A 21667-nucleotide genomic window follows, 5' to 3' on the forward strand; every position below is an offset into this window, starting at 1 on the left:
GAAGACACAATAAAGAGCTCCTGACAGATGGCCATCCAGCCTCTGCTTAAACACCCTCAAAGAAAGAGATTTCATCACACTCCAAGGTAGCATATTCCACTGTCCAACAGCTCTTACTGTCTGGAAGTTCTTCCTAATTGAGGTGGAATCTCTTTTCCTGAACTTTGAATCCATTGTTCTCTGCAGCAGCAGAAAGTAAGCTCACTCCAAATTCAATATGACATTGCTTCAAATATTTAAACATGGCTATTATGCCACACCTTAATATTCTCTTCTCTAGGCTAACCAACCCCAGCTCCCTAAGCCACATCTCATAGGGCTTGGTAGTTTAGTAGGCAGACCTTTCCCCATTTTGGTCACTCTCCCCTGGACATACTTCAGCTTGTCCACATTCTTCTTGAATTGTGGTGCCCAGAACTGAACACAGGATTCCAGGTGAGGTCTGAGCAAAGCAGAATAGAATGGTACTATTACATCTCTCTCTATCTAAACACTATGCTCATACTGATGTAGCCTTTTCTATTGACGGTTGTGGAATCAGAGTTGGATGTGCAGTGCCACTGTGCATTATGCATGCAGATGCAATTTGTACATTGTCTATACAGATGCAAATATGCATTGAGCATTTCAATAATACATTTCATGCATTTCATATCTTCTCCGAAGATGCCAGCTACAAATGCTGGTGGAAAGCCAGGAATAAACTCTTCTAGAACACAGCCACAAGACTGCACTGCAAGAACGAATGCAAATCTGGCTTCTGTTGACTTTCTTTTTCTAACTCAGCATCTAAACTTCATTCCACACTTGTAAGTATTTTTTTAAAAAAGACAATAAATAAATAAATAAATAAATAATAAAAATAACCCTGTTTCATTTCTCCCCATTTCATTGGCAAAGATGCCTGTGAGCTCTGCAAAGGTTGTTTTCTAACAAGGTGATTTTGTATTTTTCAAAACTGATAAGCAAATGTTCCTGCTTTTCTTGCTGTCTATTTGCTGAGGGACTACACCAAGCAATACCAAATGCTATTATATTAGCTCACCTGAGAATTTTTCTATGATGGCTGGTGGCTTCCATGTGGATGGGACAGCGAATCTACTCTCAGCTTTAGTCCAAGATGCTGATCTGATTTTGAACCAATGTTGTGAAGTGGTTTGAGTGTTGGACTATTTATTTTTTTATTTATTTAGGTATTTATATCCCACCCTTCAGCCCTAATGGCTCTCAGGGCGGCTTACAATAATATTTTTAATCAGACAGTTCCCTGCCCTCAGGCTTACAATCTATGAGTTTAGGGACCAGGGTTCAATGCCTCGCTCAGCCATAGAAACCTACTGGGTGATCATGGGCAATTCACACTCTCTCAGCCTCAGAGAAAGGCACTGGCAAACTCCCTCTGAACAAAACTTGCCAAGAAACCCCCCAGATAGGTAAATCATGGTCACCCAGTGGGTTTCCATGGCTGAGTGGGGATTCAAAGCTGTGCTGCCCAGTACTACATCATGCTGGCGCTCACGTATTTCTAAATAGGGTTGCCATTTATCTTTCATGCTTTCCCACAAGTCAAATTTGGGAGTGATGGGCATAATGCCATGTAAAAAGAGACTCATTGGGAATAAAGACAAAGCAGAGCGAATAGTGAGGAGGAGGAGAAGGAATAAATTGGGAAAGCCATCACCCCCAAGGAAAGCGAAGAATGCAACAAATCTTTGCACAAATGATTTTCATTTCTGAGTAGAGAGATGTGGAGGGTGTCAAATGAAAGAACCAGGTAGATGTGGAGGGCACCTTAGTGCAGTGCATGGTCCCCCCCCCCCCCCAACCACCACCATGTTATTCCATGCCATGCATTGACCACTATTTCATGTTTTTCTTTTTCTTCAGTCCCAGAGTTAAGAGCATGTCTTTGCAGGAAGCAGTGAACTGATTCCAGGCCCATAGTGACAGTGGAAACAGGTAAGAGAGAGCGAAGATGCTTCTGTAGAAAGATGCTGGTGGGAGGGATGGCTCCCAGTAATGTAGCCTTTAGAGTCTGGCTAAGAGGATAGGGCTACATCCTTGCTTAAAGGCACAGTGCGCCAGGCACATTCGTCAAGCTGTCCCTGGGTTCGAATCTTCAGTTATCGCTGTCCTGTTGTCTGTCATTTCAGTTTCAGTGACTGTTCCAAAAGCAGAAGGAAGAGTGAGGCAGGCAGGCAGGCAAGCAGGCAGGCCGGTAGCCAGGAAAGAATGGGAAGAGAAGCAGAAAGAGAGAAAATAGGAATTAATAGTCCAGCAGCAAAAGAGCATGCAAGAGGCAGCCAATCCCAAAGTCATGAATCGTGACCCATAATTTCAGTTTGCAGGAGAAGATTGTAGGCAAAAGAAACCCTCACTGATTTAATGTAGGATTTATTCAGAGGAGGTTTGCCATTGCCTTCCTCTTAGACTCATGAAATGTGATTTACCCAATGGTTTTCTGTGGCTGAGTGGAGATTGGAACTCTGGTCTCCCAGAGTCACAACCCAATGCTCAAACCACCATGCCACACTGGATTCCAGTGCCTTCGAGTCAACTTCAAGTTCTGGTGACTCTATCCAAGCTTTTCTTGGCTAGATTTATTCTGATGAAGTTTGCCACTGCCTTCCTCTGAAGTTGAAAGTGTTTGACTTAGTCCAAGGTCATCCAGTGGCTTTCTATGGCTGATTTGGGATTTGAAGCCTTGGCCGACCAGACTCCTAGAGAATGTTTGCCTGGAAAGGACTTGGCTATATATATTGTGTGGCCTGAAAGGCAGGAGTCCTTTCCAGGCAAACATTCTCTGAAGATGCCAGCCACAGATGTTGGCAAAACGTCAGAAAGAAACTCTGCTAGAACATGGACACATAGCCTGAAAAACCCACAAAAAACTATGGATGCCGCATTTCCAAGCTAGGAAGGAAGACAGGATTTCTTTTTTAAGATCAACTATAAATGTTTCTCTGGTACAGACCTTGTCAGAGGTAGGTGGCAGTGGGATAGTAGAATAGTGTCCCCTATATAAAATGGCAAAATTTATATTTGTTTGAATGTATATTTGTTTGAATATTTTCAAGCCATGGTTGGTTGAATCCATGATTAAAAATCCATGGATACAGAGGGCTGGCTGTATGAAGGGGGAGGTAGGAAAAGGTGTTTTAGATCTCCAGAGACATCATTTCTATTAGACCTCACCTTTCCATTAACTCAAAATTGGACCTTACTTTGGCAGACGGGGACCTTGTTGCTCCACATGCCATCCTTCAGGCACTCGATCTGATAAGATTCGCTCTCCACATTGTCCTGCAGATCAAAGGAATACAAATGTGAAATGTGGGAATGATGCAAAAAAAAAGATGAGCAACCTGCCACCCATGGGTAGCCTCTGCCCTGTGAGGCCCTCCAGTCCATTAAGGTATATCTCCATCATTCATATGTTTCTCCAGCTTTGGATGTGAGTGGGGAAGAAGAAAAGAGGAGCATGCAGTAGGCTGATTGTTACTTGTAACAAGATCTGAAATCTCTCCCTTTTCTGTTCTAACCTTAGCTTTCCCTCAACCCTCAACTGGGTGACTCTGATTCTTTTCAAGAATATCATCCCTGGACTCAGAATTTTTTACTGACTAACAATGCAGTTGAGGACAGTATATTCTCCTTAGTATTTGACATCCACTGTAGAGATGGGAAAAGTGTCCTTCCAGACTACAACACCCAGAATCCTGCAGCAGCTGAGAGGATCCTGGGTGTTGTTTTCTGAGCATTGGGTCACTGCCTTTGCTCCAGAGATTTTGGATGCCAGATAAGGGAGACCCACCCTGTACTTTTCTCTTGATCTCCATGGTATAAATGAATAAAACAATTTATTTGTACCATGCAGATCAAGAGAAAAGTACAGGTTGAGTCTCTCTTCTCTGGATTTATGAAATCCAGAATGCCCCAAAACATTTTTCATGGGTGGCTGAGGAAGTGACACCTTTGCTTTCTGATGGTTCAGTGTACACAAACTTTGTTTCTTGCACAAAATTATTTGAACTATTGTATAAAATAACCTTCAGGGTATGTGTATATATTGTATATGCAACATAACTGAGTTTTATATTTAGACTTGGGTCCCATCTCCAAAGATATCTCATTATGTACATATATGCAAATATAGGTATTCCAAATTTTAAAAAATCCACTTTAGTCCCAAGCATTTCAGACAAGGATGACTCTACCTGTATTTAAACTTTAAAAAAATCTGAACCCAGGAGAAAGTGAAACAAATGGATTTTCCCCCACACTTAGACTGACTGTCCAGCCAGGAGAAGCTGGTGGCTTCCATATCAGTGGAGTGGGAATCTGATCTGGGTATTATTTGAACATCAAAGGCATCCAAAATGCTGAACCTATTTTTGGATAGGGTTTAGCATTTTGGATCTTCGGACTAAGACCTTGAGCAGATTTTCCACTCCCACTCTCTGGATGGTCATCAGTCTTAGCCTGAAGATCCAAGATGCTAAACCCCATCCAAACCCAGCCATGGTCTCCTAGAAACTGTAACCCATTGAACCTCGTACCTTGAGGATGTGGTACCCTGTGTTGCAACTGATGACCACTTGGTCCTTGAAGGTGTATGTTGCCTGGGAGGGCTCAATTTTGCCATTGATTGGAGGCTCCAGAAGTGGACAGGGATCCCCTTTTTGTTTTGCAAAAGAGAAAGAAAGGGGGGGGGGGGAAGGAACCAAACAATTGTTGATTAAGCCAGAAATATCATTGAGACAGTGCTACAATTACCAAGCGAGGTGAAATAGAAGATGTTCTCCCTCAAGTGGTGAAAGGTGTCTGAGGTCCTAATCTGTGATTTTCCTCACCTACGCATCTTACTTAGAAATACTTTGTTTTGTAATAAAAAAATGAAAGGATAATTTGTTTTAATTTGTATGGAGTTTATCACACTGGGGCTAATTTTGGCACTAAAGAGAAATTAAAGCACATTTAAAGCATCCCGCAAATAAAGTGAAAATGATGAGTAATTGTGTGAATGATTATCACATGCAATTGCACAAATGAAATGATATTAGAAATGTATTGTTGCTGAAATCCCAAAAGTAAAAAGATGTGCATTAATGGTTCTTTGTGACTACTTTAATGGCGGGTTTTGTGCGATGTCGTGTGAAATCGTTTCATGTAATTATGCAATTTTTCCAGGATATTCATGGGATAAACTCCCAATCTCCTTCATGTGATGAACTCCTATGTCTGGTTGCTGGGGCACAGATTTCTAAGGAAGTCCTGTGGTGGGACAGGAACTACGTGAATGTAGGGACCACATATTTTCTTTAACACCTAATTGCACCGTTTGTGTCAGTCCAGCCGGCACAACTGTGCATTGCTTCCTCACTTCCCTGCATGTGCTTTTAGTCCATAGATTTATCCAGCAGCATTCATATTATTGGGAATAGTGAGATGGTCACCTCAGTTGGAAGATGTCAGGCTGCAAGGACGCACAGCATGATGCTGGAAGGCAGACCACTGTATGTGCCAACCCTGTATCTCTTATCCTGTGTCTAATAAGAGAACATGCTGTCCGCTCAACTTTCCCACTGGAGGAGTTTGTGCTAATTTTGTGGGTCCTCATTTAAGGACTCCATTAGCACCTTGCAAATGCTAGCTGAGAACCAATAGTGACTGCTGACTTCCATATCCGTGGAAATGGCCATGATGGGTTTTAGTCTGCTATCCTAGTAACTGAGGGCCAGAATGGTGCAGTGGTTTGAGTATTGGATTACAACTCTGGAGACCAAAGTTTGAATCCCTGCTTGGCCACGGAAACAGATGGGTGACCTTGGGCAAGTCACTTTCTCTCAGCCTCAGAGGAAGGCAATGGTGGCAAACACTCTCCATGTGTCCCAGTTTGGCAGGGACAGTCCTGATTAATCCTCTTCCATCCCAATTTTTCAACTGCTTTTAAAACACCCCAGTCTTTCTCTCCTCTTTCCCCACATTCCTCTTTTGTCTTCAGCTTACTTCAATTGCTGCCAACTGATTTCAAAGTGAAAAAGTAGCTGACACTCAATTAATTCAGCAGGAAAGAGAAGAGAGGAGGGGTGGGGTCTTGGCCTTCCCAGTCAGCTCAGGCAAAAGTAAATTGCTGCGGTCTCTCTTAGCTAGTCTATTCCTTCTCATCAAGTCCTTTTACCAAATATTAATGTCGCTTGGCCACAAATGTCCCAGTGTGAAATGTGAGAGGATAGAAGAGTTACCTATAGCTGTGTAGGACAGTTTCCAGCCTCCGTTCTCGCCAGAATTATCACTGTGGAACGATATCTGGATGCTGTTGCTCCGAGTTTCGATCCGTCCTGGAGATCTTTCCCCACAAAAAGGTCCATATTCATTAAGTCCAGCTTTGATCTATCAAGGGAGGAAACCAAATGATGGACAGAGGAAAGGCTGTGGCTTAATATTTAGTTTTTATTGTCCAAATTACAAAAGCACTGATAGAAAAAAAGCATTCTATTCCACTTTTGAAGAAATGAAAGATTGTATATGAAATTATCTTTTACAAACAGACCAAGGCCATCACAATTATAGCACTATGATTCCATGACAAATGTCATGGTTCTGACCTATAGAATTTCTTTGGTGAGGCACTAGAGCTCTCTGGCTGAGGATTCTAAGTGCCCCTGTTTACACTGCAACTCCCAGGATTCCATGAGATGGAACCATGGCAGTTAAAAGAGAATAATAGCACTATATAATTGTCTGCCACATTTGTGAGTTAAGCATTTGCAGATTTGATTTATTCATGGATTACTGTATTTGCTGTCACCTCCATGGAAAAATATGTTCTCTATAGGCATTTCTAGGTCTTCCAGCATGATTCTGTGGTCAACTGAACATATTGACCACAGAATCCTGCTAGAGGACTTAGAAATGCCTCAAGAAATGTTCCGCTAGATAAAAAAAATAGTGTTCGCAATTAAAATAGTTACACATGAAGAGTGCCAAAATGGATCCCTTATGTAATATGTGGGCCTATATTCATGGTTTTCCTACTTACATGGGGATCCTACACCCCTAACCCCCACAACAGTTGAGGCTGGCTGTAATTTTATAGTGTGACTGGGCCCCTAGTTTTTATGTCTGTGCAGGAGGAATTGATCACACGCGATGGATCCCATGTAGAAACTTGATTTAAAGTAAAAAAAACCAAAACCCTGCAAAAGCCAGTTGTCTTCTACATGACATTTGGGGTTAATCCGAACAGAAATTAGAAATAACCCGCAAAAGTGGATAGTTTTTCAGACAATGTTTCCATCAATGAAAAATAACGCGACATGAATCTGAACACAAAGTCGACAAAACCTATTCTTTCCCTTGGGAACTTCCCGAAAGTAAAAAGGAGTGTGTTTTGTCGACTTTGCATTTGGCTTATTGTCACATTATTTCTCATTGACGGAAATGCATCTGACAAACAACCCACAAAAGTGGATTTTAAAATCCTGTTTCTGAACAGGATTTAACCAGTTTGCTTCTGTGTGATAAAGTCTACAGAATCAGAGTTGGAAGAGATCCGAGGGCCATCCAGTCCGGTCCCATTCTGCCAGGCAAGAAGACACACTCAAAGCACTCCTGGCAGATGGCCATCCAGCCTCTGCTTAAAGACCTCTAAAGAAGGAGACTCCACCACATTCCCAGGCAGATAGCTCTCATTGTCAGAAAATTCTTCCTCATATATTGGTACAATCTCTTTTTCTGTAGCTTGAATCCATTGCTTTGTGTCCTGTTCTCTGGAGCAACCATCCTCAATATGACATCCCTTCAAATATTTAAACATAGCTGCCATAGCTCTTAACCTCAGGCTAAACATACCCAGCTCCCTAAATTGCTCCTCAGTCATAAGGCATGATTTACAGACCTTTCAGCATTTTGGTTGCCCTCCTCTGGACACGTTCTAGCTTATCAACATCCCTTTTGAATTGTGGTACCCAGAACTGGACACAATATTCCAAGCAAGGTCTGACTGACCTCCTTTCAGGCAGTTACTCAAAGTTACTACAATCTAGGTCTTATTCAGCTGAAGATTACAAACAAACAAACAAACAAACAAACCTAAATTCCCTAGTGCATCTATCTAGGACATTACTATCTTACTCAAGATATAGATGTCCTGGATGCTCATGAGGAGATTGCGTGTCTAGACTATGTGATCCAGCCTATAACCAGAAATATCCCTTATGTGCAGCAGAAACCTCAGACCCAAGTCTCTCTTTGTTCGACTTCTCTGTCTTGTGGTCCTTCAGAGATTTTTATATTCTCTTTCAGGAAGGATCTTGAAACTTGACGCTGGTCATCCTCATAAGGCAATTGTTTCTTGTGACACTCGGTTATGCAGACCCCAAATAAATGTAACTTAACCCAACACCTAGTTAATCCTTTGTTTACCTGGAGGGGAGACTAGATAATGATGCCCAATGACATCCAGATTATGGGAATGCCCATAATCATGGTATTATATGTTGTCTATATGGTACTCTGGTTGGCAATCTTGCAGCTGCATTTTGTGCTAGGTTTAGCATCTCAGTCATTTACCTACATGTTGAGTCACCACTGAACTATTGAGTCCACGTGCATAAGATCTGAGTTTTTCCCAGTCTGAAAGTGCTGACGAGTGAACGTGAGATGTGCATGAAATTGAAAGCCTTGGCTTGACCACTGGGCAGTGGCCTCACAGCCAGATGTGCTCACCTTGATGTAGTCATATGGGCAGGTCACCTCTGGATGATCTTCGATGTCAAAGCTGTCTTCGAACTGCATGGTGATGAAGAAGCCTTCTTCTAGCTCAATGCTGTACAAGCAGTCAGAGCTCTTGGGGTAGGAATTGGGGAAGTCTGGGCTGTGGATCATGCCACTTCTCTGAGTGAAGAGGTTGTTGCTGCATTCCACTACAACAAACACAATGATCATGGCTGAGAACCGTGATTAGTTAACATTGACACTTGTTTAGGTCATCTAGTCAGTTTCCATGGTTGAGCGGGGAATTGAACCCCTATTTCCAGGGTCCTAGTCCTATGCGGAAACACTACTCCACACTGGATCTCCGTATAACTTTAATTTACTGTAATACAGCTAATACAGGTTGAATTTCCCTTATCCAGAATGCTAAAATCCAAAACATTCCAAGAACCAAAACTTTCTCATGGGTGGTTGAGATGGTGATACCTTTGCTTTCGAATGGTTTAAAGTACACAAACTTTATTTCATGTACAAAATTATTTTTAAAAATATAAAATTACCTTCAGGCTATGTGCATAAGGTGTCTATGAAAGATATATGAATTTTGTCTTTAGACTTGGTTCCCATCTCCAAGATCTCTCATTATGTATGCATATGCAAATACAGGTATTCCAAAATTAATAATAATAATAATAATAATAATAATAATAATAAACTGAAATCCAAAACACTCCTAGTCCCAAGCATTTTGGATAAGGGGGACTCAACTGTAACAACATTTTCTATGTAAGTCCAGAACTTCACTAGTGAGAGCAGCCATCCACAGCCATCCCATTACAAGTGATACCTTTGCAAGTCCTGTTGTCAGAATGGAGGATGTAGCCAAATCTGCAGGAGCAGTAATACCCTCCAATATAGTTGTGGCAGTGATGGTCACAAGCCAGTTCCTCATCACTCTTCTCTAGACATTCATCAATATCTGTGATGGAACAGAAAGCAGAATGAGCTCATAAACCAAAACCTTCCCATTTTGCTTTGCACATGCCCATAGGCTGTGTCCCAGCAGAGTTTCTTCCTTTACTTGCTAATCCTATACATGTTTGCTAGAAATGTTTCATGTTTCTGCATGCTAAAAAGTAAAAGTTCCAAAAGATTTCTCTAGTGGGTGTGATTACAAGAAATCTATGCGGTTTTTGAGGTCTGTTTTTATCAGACCCATTTTGAGCTCTCAGCCATGACTTGTACTGAATGGACTGGCTGGAAGAACATTGTATTGGCATTCCAGTGTCTCCAAGAATGGTTGTAATGGAAACAGAGCTTGCAGGGTCAAACCACAGGGACTTTTTTCTTTAAAAAAAAATTAGCTGGGGCAATGGCATCATCTCCCATTCTCCTCTGGTTTTCCTGTTCCTTCTGAGCTTAGTTGCAGCCCTCACTGTAAGGCTGTGTGTGTACAGAATGATAGTCTCTGCAACCGTATATATTGTGAGCTAGGCCTATTGTATTACAAACTAAATGGCAGGGACGTAGCCAGGATTTTGGGAAGGGGGGGTCCAGACTAAGTGCCACCATTATAATGGGGCTTGGGTGCAGCGGCGCGGCAGCACGCACCATTCATTTTATCTAACGGAAGGGGGGGTCCGGACCCCAAGAACTCCCCCCCCCTTGGCTACGTCCCTGTAAATGGGCAATAAAGACCCATTAGCTTTAGCTGAGAGCTTCCATGTCAGGTCTTCTAGGTCTGTGGGAGAGTGAATGTGCTCTGGATTTTCCAGATTTATATTTTGTTGTTGTTGTGCCTCCAAGTTATTTTTGATGTATGATGACCCTAAGGCAACCCTACCATGGGTTTTTCTTAGCATGTTTCTTGAGAGAGGGTTTGCTATTACCATCCTCTAAGACTGAAAGAGTGTGACGTGCCCAAGGTCACCCAATGGGTTTTTATGCTTGAGGGGGGAATCAAACCCTGATCTCCAGAGTCATAGTTAACACTCAAAGCATGCAATAACCCCTTTAAAGTTCAGTACATAAATCCAGAGTGGATTCATTCTCCCACTGACCTGAAAGGCACCAGTCACCACTGGCCACAGTTCATCAATATCTCCACCCTTCCCCTGCTGGCACTGATTGCATCCGGCCAGTTTCTTTTCCTGGAGGAGGGAGATTATCCATCCATCCATCCATCCATCCATCCATCCATCCATCCATCCATCCATCCGTCCGTCTGTGTGTCATTGTTTATATAATGTTTATATCCTAGCATTTCAAAGTGTTCTGCATCAGTGAAACAGTCAACAGAATATAAGATAACATGCAAATTATTTTTGATGCCCAAGAAACAGGATGTTGGTTGGATGAAATAGGGAAAGCTTGTTCTAAGAAATATGTTCTAAACACACAGTGGGACTTTCCCATCCACTGGGGTTCAGTTCCAGCCCCACCCCAGCCCTTGTGGATGGGAAAAAACATGGACGGTCACACCCCATATTATTCAATAGTTGGCAATGTGCACATGCCCCATATTATTCAAAAGGTGGTGATGAGCACATGTCCGTGTCAGTGCGTCTGCATGCACACACTGCCACTGATTAATAGGGCAGTGCATGCAACCTGCAGATGCCCCAGTCTGTAGATTGCTAGCCTGTTGATGCAACAGACCCAGTGGATGTCACAAACTATAGATTGCCGGAGCAGGGGTGTCACCAGGAGGGTGCAGATTGTGCTGGGTGACATCTTAGAGGGGAGTGTCACCCAGTGTACTTGTGCAAAGAGACTGCCTTCTGGGTGTGGCTGGTCTGCTATCCAGGAAAGGAAACAAGTTGCCTCCCTTTCCTCCCTATCCAGCAGCTCCACCAGGCCCAGAAAAGGCTGCTGAAGAGAGAAAGGGAGTATTAAAAATTGATCCGCACTGGGTTTCAAACATACTAGGTATGTCACTGTGCTGGAGCATGTTGAAGTTCTGATGTAGGGAAGCTCTGACAAGAGATACAGCAAGAGAAAGGTAAACAATGGTAAAGTTACAATTGGCCCCACATCAGATCTAGGGCAGGAGATCTCAACTATGTTCTGCAGAACCTCAGAGTTCTTCAAATGCTTAACAAGGTTTCTTCAAAGAGACATTGAGTAACAGAGGCCAAGCTTCTTTTTGTGACATCCCACCAGTAAGAACTATCATCTGTAATAAGCAGTGCCAAGAGAGTGCCAGCCCTCTTCTAGGGCCCAAGTCCATGTAAAGTGATGGCAAAGCTCAAGAGGAGTGTGGTTGGTGTCTCAAGCCTAGCTGGACCCAGAGGTGGAAAAACATCTCATTTTATATTACTGCTTCAAGAATCCCACCACCAGCATGTAACCTTGCTGACTGGGGAGTCTGTAATCCAATAAAATAAGTTTTCCAAGCTCCAGTTAGAACTTGCTCCCATAATTCTCACTGTTCAATAGGAGTTTTCTGGCTGAAGAGAAGGTACAGTGGGCCCTTGTTATCCGTTGGGGGTTCGTTCTAGGACCCTCCATGGATGCTCAAGTCCCATTAAATATAGTGACATCATGAAATGTTCTCCCTTATATAAAATGGCAAAATCAAGGCTTGCCTTTTTGGGACAAAAATGGGGGGAATATTTTTAATTTATAGATGGTTGTGGATGCACAATCCATGAATACAGAATACCAACATTTGGAATTTGGTGATGTATACAATCAGGTCACCATCCAGCTACTCACCCACAGCTGTGTAATGGGCGTCGAAACCTGTGAAGCGTTCTTCATTGGAGAAGTCTGATCTGAAAGTGAGGCTCATGTATGACCCGGGAGACAGGATGGCCTGCTGCCCTGGTGTTTGCTCTGTGTCCGTAGCCTCCCTTCCACAGAAGGTAGCCAAGACTTGGTCTTCTGATTCGACCTATCAAAACCCAAGAGATAGACAACCGTCAGCATAATGGGAATGGAGACAGAGCCCTTATTCTGAATGTTAGTCCCAGCTGGAGAAGATCAATTGAATCAATGGGATTTGCCCTAATGTTGACTAATCATTTAAATGTTGATTCAGTGAGTCTCTTCTACCTGGGTCTATCTTACCTGATCTGATCTGATTTACTTTATAAAATACCTCACCTCATCTATATCTTGTCTTTCTTCCAACAGGGACACCAGGTTTGCATCTACACTGCAGAATTAATGCAGTTTAACATGGCTAACTGAAAAAAGACTAACTGAATAATGAATAGAGCCAGCATGTTTCAGTGGTTTGAGCATTGGACAATGACTCTGGGGAGCAGAGTTTAAATTCTCATTCAGCCATAGAAACCAACTGGGTGACCTTAGGCAAGTCACACTCTCTTAGTCTCAGGATGGCAATGACAACTCCTCTCTGAAGAAACTTGCCAAGAAAAACCTGTGATTGGTTTGCTTTAGGGTCACCATAGGTCAGAGATGACTTAAAGGCACACAACAACAACAACAACCAAAAGAAAAAAAAAACCTGGTGGCTTTCTTTCACTTAATCTCAAAGGTGCTACAAAATCTCTTTGCACACATCTGAATGTACAACTGAATGTGTGACTCAATGCATATGAACACCTATGTGAGGCTGGGTGCAGAACTACACATTAATTGTGCTGCAGACCTTTGTGTTGAACTGCAGTGTTGCATAATTGAAGCAAAAGGCACATCCAACTGTATGCAAACCAAATGCTCATGTGCAATACATAACCCATATGTGTGCTTTGCACATCCATGACCAAATCACATGCACATCCATAAACAATGGCATTGCATGCACAAATCCTCTTCTACAATTTTTAATATATTGTGGATGCTGTCCATTGGACAAAAAGGTCCAACTCTTTCCCTAGGGTAAGTTATGCACGCATAAGACACCAAGAGCCGTAACGCATTAGCAAATTCAATTTATTTGATCCTCTAGCCAATTGAAATGCAGCTTTTATGCATCATTTGGAAGCACTGCAAAAAGCTGTACTCACACTGAATTGGAGGAAATATGTCTTCTATATTAACCTGGCTCCAGTCCTTCTTTCATATATGGATTTTGTTCTTAAAGCATTGCCAGCCGCCTCAGATCCTCTGGATAACAGAGCCCCAAAGTCTAAGTAATAAATCGCAGCCAGGCCCTGAAGTTTCCTGGAAGGAAATTATCCTTCCTGGGTAAGTTAAATGGCACCACAGCTAATAGCATGTGGTTGATCTGGAGCATAGTTGTTTGAAGGAACAAACCTGTTTTGAACCACGCCAAGCATGCAGTCTTCCAAGGCACCCACCACACCCTGCTTTTAGATAAACACTGTATTTCCCCCCTCCTTTGGCTACAGAATTGGAAAAGAGAACCCCAAGTGTGCTGTGGCATTAATGCAGAGTGAAGTCATGCGGGCAACTGAAACTTTCCATCAGGTTGTCTTAATTACCATCATCTAGGAACAGATGAAGACCAACTCACTCGGGATGCAGAAGGGGGAAATTAGTTTCCATCGTCTTGGATAAGTTCTTTAAAAATAGCTGTACATTAGAGGACTGAGGGCTGGCAGAATAATCCAAAAAGACCATTCTTTTTAAAGGCTTGGCATCCTTTAAAAAAATCATTATTGGGAGGAGATGTACAGATGCACAGGCTTTACCGATCCAAAGAGCTCTGTTTACTCCTTGGAATCACCCCATAAAGAACCACAGATACCAGCTGTGAAAGAGTCATATTTTAAGGGCCAGGGAAGCTGCTGCCAATCTGACTAGAAGACCATACTGTTCATTGAACTGAATTTGCTTTAATTTGTGTTAACTTGAGGCAACTGTGTGATGCAGCAGTTAAAAAAGCCAATGCAATTCTAGGCTCCATTAAATGGCATATAGGCCCGAGACAAGTGGGAAGTGGCAATTCTATCACATAACAGTGGTGCCATGATGGCGGCCTCCCATCCACATGGGGGCCACCATCATGACATAAGTGATGCGCAGCATATAAATATCACGGGATGTCGCTTACATCATTGGTAAGGGTTGTAAAAGCCAGGAAATAAAATTTAAACTCCATTACCAACACACAGAAAATACTTCCTTTGTGAGGCATTCAGCTTTCTTGTTAGGCAGAGAACATTGCATTTCTCAAGCAGCCTCCTTGCAGTTGCATTAGGAAAACTTTTAGGCGCTGTTTAGGTAAAACCCACTATTTTGTGGATTTTGGATGTCATTGAATCTATCACTATAGTAGTGATAGGTGAGCTGTGGAATCTGTGGCAGTTAGTGGCTTCCATAATAGTGGGACAGAGAAACAACTGGGGCTGAGTGCTGTTTCCAAAATACTTTCAGCACCTTGGCAAGCTCCTTTGCATGGATGTTGTATTTGCTGGAGATAGCAAATTTTCTATGATGAACTCACTCTCTGAAAACAGACAGGGGTAGCTGTGTTGGCCATTTAACAAATACAAACAAAAAACCCATCAGTGATACCTTTATTGCCTAACTGAAATGCACAATAGACTTGTTGCAAGCTTTTGAAGCTCCATGAGCTTCTTCACCAGGCAAGATGTTACAAATCAGAGGAGAAAAAAACAACAATTGGAGATGTTAGCCAGATGCCTGCAAGTTGTTTCAGTCCTTAGTAAATGTATTTTGTGCAAGCAGGTTCCTCCTCCTTCTGGCCATGCAGCAATAGGGAGATTTTCGAATGCAGGGAAATTTAAAGTTCATTTGCATCTCAACAGGGACCCCTCTTTGGGAATCCTCCTCAGCATATCATCTTCACTGAAACAACATGCAGGCAAATGACTAACATCTCCAACTGTTTTTTCCCTCCTGTTTGGTTTGTAACATCTTGCCTGATGGAGAAGCCAGTGGAGCTTCAAAAGCTTGCAACAAGTATATTGTGCATTTTGGTTGGACAATAAAGGTATCACTCTCTGAAAGTGCATGGTGACTTCTGTTTGTTTTGTTTAGTCTGCAAATCTCAGTTTCTAACTAAGTCCAACAGTGTTGACTGGTGGTGGCAGGACACTAGTGCCTGTTTTTTTCCCTTCACTTCCTCCAGAATACCTATGGGACAATATTACAGCATGATGCCATTTCATCCCAACCCTGCTTGGATATGTGTGCCTTTGGCCAGGAAATGACAGGGCTTAGAACAATTCCTTTCTTGGATCATAAATCCTGGAATTTATCAGGCTGCATGGCCAATGGCTATATTCGCTTGGGAAACACTGTGAGTGGCAGACCCCAAAAAGGAGTGTCTCCAAAAAAGAAAGATTTGCATGTTGCTGTTGTTATTGTTGTCAAATCATTTCAAGTCATTTCTGATTTATGGCAATCCTAAGGTGACCTTACTATGGAGCTTTATTGGCAAGATTTATTGAGGACTTTTTTTTGCCTTTGCCTTCCTCTAAGGCTGAGAGTGTGTGACTTGCCCAAGGTTATCCAGTAGGTTTCAATGGCTGTCAGGGATATGAATCCTGATTACCAGCATCATAACTCAATGCTCAAACCACTGCACCATGCTGGCTCTACTGCTGCAAACCAATGGCCATATTACCTGTAGGAATTTTCAGAGATGTGGTCCAGTAATAGAGCATTTCCAAGCTAGGAAGGAAGACAGGATTTCTTTTTTAAGATCAACTATAAATGTTTCTCTGGTACAGACCTTGTCAGAGGTAGGTGGCAAACCTATCTGCTGGAGCAAATAGTGTACTGGTTGGATGGCTGCCTTCAGGAGTATTTTATTGGAAGATTCTTGCACTGGCAGGGGTTGGATTAGATGGTCCCTTTCAACTCACAGGCATCCTATTTATGTTTATAACTTCCCTTATAAACCTCCCTTATTCATGTACTTTTTTGTCCACAGTCAAAATATGTGTTCAGCTGAAGATTGTGGAAACAGAGGTGAATGGTTGGGTGCCGTTGTGTAATAGACATCCTGTTGCACATTGCACCCTGCAATTATGCGTTCCACACTTGTTTGTACATTCAGTTGCACAGTGCGTCAACTGTTGTTGCTGCTGTTGTTTGCCTTTAAGTCAGGCCTTATATAATCACTTTTCAAATGGCTGTTTGAATAGGAAAAATGTGGATTTTGTATTTAGTTGTATGTTTGCTTTTGGTTATTCCCTGGACTGTTGTTTCCTCTACATAAAACATACCCTTCCTGCTGGGAACATTATCCCTTTGATCTGCTAATTCCCTCCCCTCCCCAGGGAACTACTTCAACTGCTGAACACCTCTTAAGGGTATAATGTTCTTGCTAATGTTTAACCAAAATGTGCTGTCCTCGAAAAGCGTGATTTCTTGGCCCGTCCTCAAGGAGGAGATGGCTGACATTGCACTTGCCGCTAGGAAAGGCCAGGAAATCAAACCACAGGTCCCAGTCCAGGGATGGGCAATATGTGGCCCAAAATGCATGCACAATTCTTAAGGTCTGAAGTTAATATGGATGTTCTGCATCAGACAAAAATGGCCAACTGTTTCCATAGGGGAAGCTATACATAAATAAGACACTGAAAGTGTTTTACCCTCCATGATTTAAATTAGCATCAGAGTCCTTTCACACTACTCAGCTATAGGCTGCTGACACACTACAGAAATAAACCAGTTTGACACCACTTTAGTTTCTATGGTTCCAACCTATGGGATCCTGAGATTTGTAGTTTCTTGTGGCACCAGAGTTCTCTGGTAGAGAAGGCTAAATAGCTCACAAAACTTCAAATCCCACAATTCCATAGCATTGAGTCAAGGTGGTTAAACTGCATTCTTTTTGCAGTGCAGATGCAGCCCAAATCCAGCCATATAGAGCGTGAAATGTTCTGGCATTTCCTTGGCCAAACACGCATGAAATAGCAGGAGTCATTCCTCATTTTTCCACCATGATTTTAAAAATGTGCGAGTCGTCAGGCTCTCTGAGACAAGGATGGTTTTTATTTTTATTTAAAGGGCCCTGTATTCTCTGCATTCTCCCAACTTTCTCATGTTAACCCAAAAATGCTTTCATTTTTTAACGGAAAAAGCATCCCTTCTGGGGTGTGGCTTCTGTTTTCTTCCATCAGCTGGATCATGAAATGTCATGCCAAGATACACTAAAAAGTAAATAAATCAGACACTAGACAATCTCCACACTCTTCTCAAAAATAAACACAGCAGGATTCTACTCTTGGCCCAAACAACTAGAGCTGAGATCTCACTTCTGGCTCCCAGAATTTGTATGTTATATTGGGTAAATCATATCTCACATTTATGCATGTTCTATCTTTACTCTTCTGCTAAAAGAGAGATTGGAACATTTTCAGGGGGCAACCAACTTCATCCTGGCTCAGGGCCCCAACTCCCAGAATTCCCCAGTCTGCCAAAATGTAACTTTTCCAAGACCTGCTCAATTCCAGCTGAGATGCAAAACCAGTGGTTGCAAGCTGGCTGCTGCTGCTGCTGTAAGCTGCTGCCTTTGCAAACATACATACCTTTGCGATGCATCCTATGCTTTAATGGTTTTATAGTATTGTATTTTAATTGTTGGTTTTATGTGCTTTCTTTTTCATTGTGTTTCCACAGAATCATAGAGTTGGAAGAGACCACTAGGGCCAACCAGTCCAACCTCCCTTTTGCCATGCAGGAAGACACAATCAAAACCCTCTCTGTGACAAAGGGCCATCCAGCCTCTGCTAAAAAATGGTTACTAAAGGGCATAGACCTGCAGCGCCAATGACAGAACCCTTGGAAAAGCGGAGCAGGAAATGCATCGCCTGGCCCTAAGCCATTTCCTGTCAAGGCTCAGGTGCCTGAATTTTGAAAGACAAAAGCTTTCTGGCTGAGCATAATCAGATGGCTGAGCCATGATCTGGGATGGCTTAGGGCTGGGCAATGGCATGGGGATGCCTTGAGGACAGTATTGCATGTGATAAAAAGCATTTTCACTTGGCTACACATGTCCCCTGCCCGTGCCCAGATTGGGGGAAAAAGTGTGTGCAATAAACTCCCAAGTCTAGAAAAGCTTATCCTACAATGTCTCTTGCTTGGTATTGAAACGGATCTTGTAGCACCTTTGAGACTAACTGAGCAAAAGAAGTTGTAGGATAAGCTTTTGTAGTCTTGGTCTGCTTCCTCAGATGGAGTGAACTGATGCTCAGGAAGGGCCTTTATAATAAGACTGTATGAATAGCCATAGAAATGCAAAACATCCTCCACCATTCCTAGGGTCATCCACCCATCCTGGCTTTAGGCAACATCTTCCCTCCTGCCTTTGTTCCTCAGAGACCAGTGGTGAAGCTGAACTTGTCACCAGCATACTCACAAGTTTTGCATTTCTATAGCTATTATTGGTGTCCTTCCTGGGCACCAGTGCACTCCATGCATCTGAGGAAGTAGACCAGGTCTACAAAAGTTCATGCCACGACATGTTTCATGCAGTTAGTCTCAAAGGTGCTATAAGATCCCTTTGCAAACTGATATTCCAGACTAACATGGCAACGTCTCTGAATTCTACTTGAGCATAGATTTATCCTGTGCAGTGACACTGCAGGATCATTTGTTTGCCCTGAGAGGAGGAGGTGAGTGAGCATCATTGGGACAAAGTGGCCCCCTTCTTCTCCTCCTCCTCCCATTCTCCCTTCCCTTTCTGGTGTGCAGAGGTAGGGGGAGAAAAAGGGGAGCATGTATTCATATTCAAATGACTTCATTAGGAATTCAGACAGGCTCCCTGTCTGAGACAGTGCTCCCCTGCCTGGACCAGCCCTGGGGCTGTGTAAGTCTCTAAGCAATGTGCAAAGGCATTTGCTTTACATGGTGTGGGGCTGGTGGTGATGGGGGGGGGGGGGAGTATGGCACCAGGCCAAGGAGAGGAAAAATGTGCCCCAAGGATGCCAGAAGGAGAAGAGGAGAAATTAGATTCTTTGCATTGGGGAAATCACCATGGCTTTCTTTTAAAGTGCTCCAGATGGCAACTCAGACTAGGTCCACCTAGGAGTATGCAGGAGAGAAATAATAATGATGGAAAAGGAGTGGGAGGGTCGGGAAAGGATCCAGCTAACAAAAGTTACTTTGTCCAAAATCCTGCTCATACTATAACTGGCACATCTCTTTTCTTTGTAAGACACAAGAAGGATATAATCCTGTCCAAGGGGGATAACCAGATCATTCTTGGGAGGTTGGTTTGGTTTAATTTTACATTTATAGCCCCCTTATTTACAGCCCCTATATATCCCAGCTGTAACTCTTTAATTAGAGAAGAATGGATTTGAATGGAAATGAAAGATAAAGCTGCTCCTGGAGTTACCGCATTAAGGTGGAAAAAGGAAATCAAATTGGGACAAGATTTAGTTGTTAAAGTATATAAAAGAGTATATATAATTTGATTTCTTCTGGGAAAGAAGGTTAAAGTATAGTGGACAAGGTAATCAAGAATCATGTAGAGATAAAAAGAGAATTGTGACTGGGAATGCAAATGGAAAAATGGGAAATGAGGATGTGAAACATGTGATTAATGCGTTATTTCCATATCTGTGAAAATGATTGTTGATTTTGGGGATTAAATGAGGTGATAAACTTCTGTTTGCTATTGTGGAGGAGTGATAAAGCATAAATAAATGTATATTATTACTAGGTATTAAGACATATTTTTTTTAAAGTATGGAATTCCAGACAGCCAGCATGGTGTAGGGGTTTGAGCGCTGGACTACAACTGGAGACCAGGGTTTGATTCCTGGCTCAGCTGTGAAACCCATTGGGAGACCTTGGGCAAGTCACATGCTCTCAGCCTCAGGGAAGGCAATGGCAAACCTCCTCTGAATGAACCTGGCCAAGGAAACTGCACAGTAGTTTTGCTTTAGGGCAGGGGTAGGCAACCTTTTTGAGCCGGGGGCCGGGTTGCTGTCCTTCAGACAACTGGGGGGCTGAACTCAAAATGGCGCCCGGAGCGGCACGGAAGCTGTGGAGAGGGTGGCAATCGGCGGCAGGACCGGGCTCGGGCCAGATCCGGCCCGTGGGCCGTAGGTTGCCGACCCCTGCCTTAGGGTCACCATAAGTCAGAAATGTCTTGAAGGACCTCATCACACTAGATGAATCCCAGGCAGAAACAGGATTTAAAAGTAGAAAAAAACTGCAAAAACCTTTTCAGATGACATTTCTTCTAAAGAGCAATAACGTGAAAATAAAGCGAACTAAAAGTCAATAAAAATGACACATTTTTACTTTCAGGAACTTCTGAAAGTCAAAAGGTGTCATTTAAAAAAAAACCTTTGGTTCACTTTATTTTCGCGTTATTGCTCTTTGGCGCAAACGCGTCTGATAAACTTCCCGTATTTGCAGGTGTTTTTTTTTTTTTACTTTTAAAATCCTGTTTTTGCATGGGATTTGTCTAGTGTGATAAGGCTCTTAGACACAGAACAACAAAAGTGTTACCGTAAGTTGGAATCAACTTGAAGACACAACAACAACAACAACAACAACAACAAGGGATCCCAGCTTCAAAACATGATAGATTATGGACCCCCATCCCAGGAATTGGTTTGACAAACAAATGTAAGTCCCAATCCAGCAATCCTTCCCCAATCTGTTGCTGCTGTAAACCTCAGCTGCCAAAAAAGAGACACCCTTAAGCATTAATAATGGTAAGAAATTCCAGCGGAGGAGCCATGTTAGTAGCAAATCACAACAAAGAGGCCTTTGACTCCACAAAAAAGCCTCACACATTATTATGGCTTTTGGGAGCCAGAGCGCACTGCATCAGATACACATAGGAGGTAGATACCCAGCCAAGCATGGAGGAAGAAAATGCTCTGTTTTTGTTTACTTTGGAGCCTAAGGCCAGAGCAACAGGGAGAGATTCCAGCCTTTCCCCCCTTTGGTCTATTTTTAAAAAGTTGTTCATAGTGGTAAATACAAAAGGAAAAGTAGCTCTGTTGTCTGTAACGGAAAATCCTTGATCTTTATTAAGACAGCCCCTTTCTTGGGCCAACTTGAACTATGCAAGGTCTTG

The 21667-nt window shown here is 42.6% G+C and overlaps 1 protein-coding gene across 1 annotated transcript in view; it reads right to left on the reverse strand.

Annotated features, from left to right (window-relative positions):
- MASP1 (MBL associated serine protease 1) overlaps positions 1–21667 on the reverse strand; it is a 90393-nt gene that overhangs the window by 34729 nt on the left and 33997 nt on the right. The window contains exons 3-8 of the mRNA XM_089508671.1: positions 12436–12613; positions 9566–9697; positions 8731–8927; positions 6246–6393; positions 4560–4678; positions 3225–3303 (exon numbers count right to left, since the gene is read on the reverse strand). Coding sequence (XP_089364797.1) covers positions 3225–3303; positions 4560–4678; positions 6246–6393; positions 8731–8927; positions 9566–9697; positions 12436–12613 — 853 coding nt within the window. The remainder of the gene's footprint in view (positions 1–3224; positions 3304–4559; positions 4679–6245; positions 6394–8730; positions 8928–9565; positions 9698–12435; positions 12614–21667) is intronic.

The sequence above is a fragment of the Sceloporus occidentalis genome, unplaced genomic scaffold (assembly GCF_023333645.1).
Source record: "Sceloporus occidentalis isolate IW3139 unplaced genomic scaffold, rSceOcc1.0.p SCAF_2, whole genome shotgun sequence".
Classification (NCBI taxonomy): Eukaryota; Metazoa; Chordata; class Lepidosauria; order Squamata; family Phrynosomatidae; genus Sceloporus; species Sceloporus occidentalis.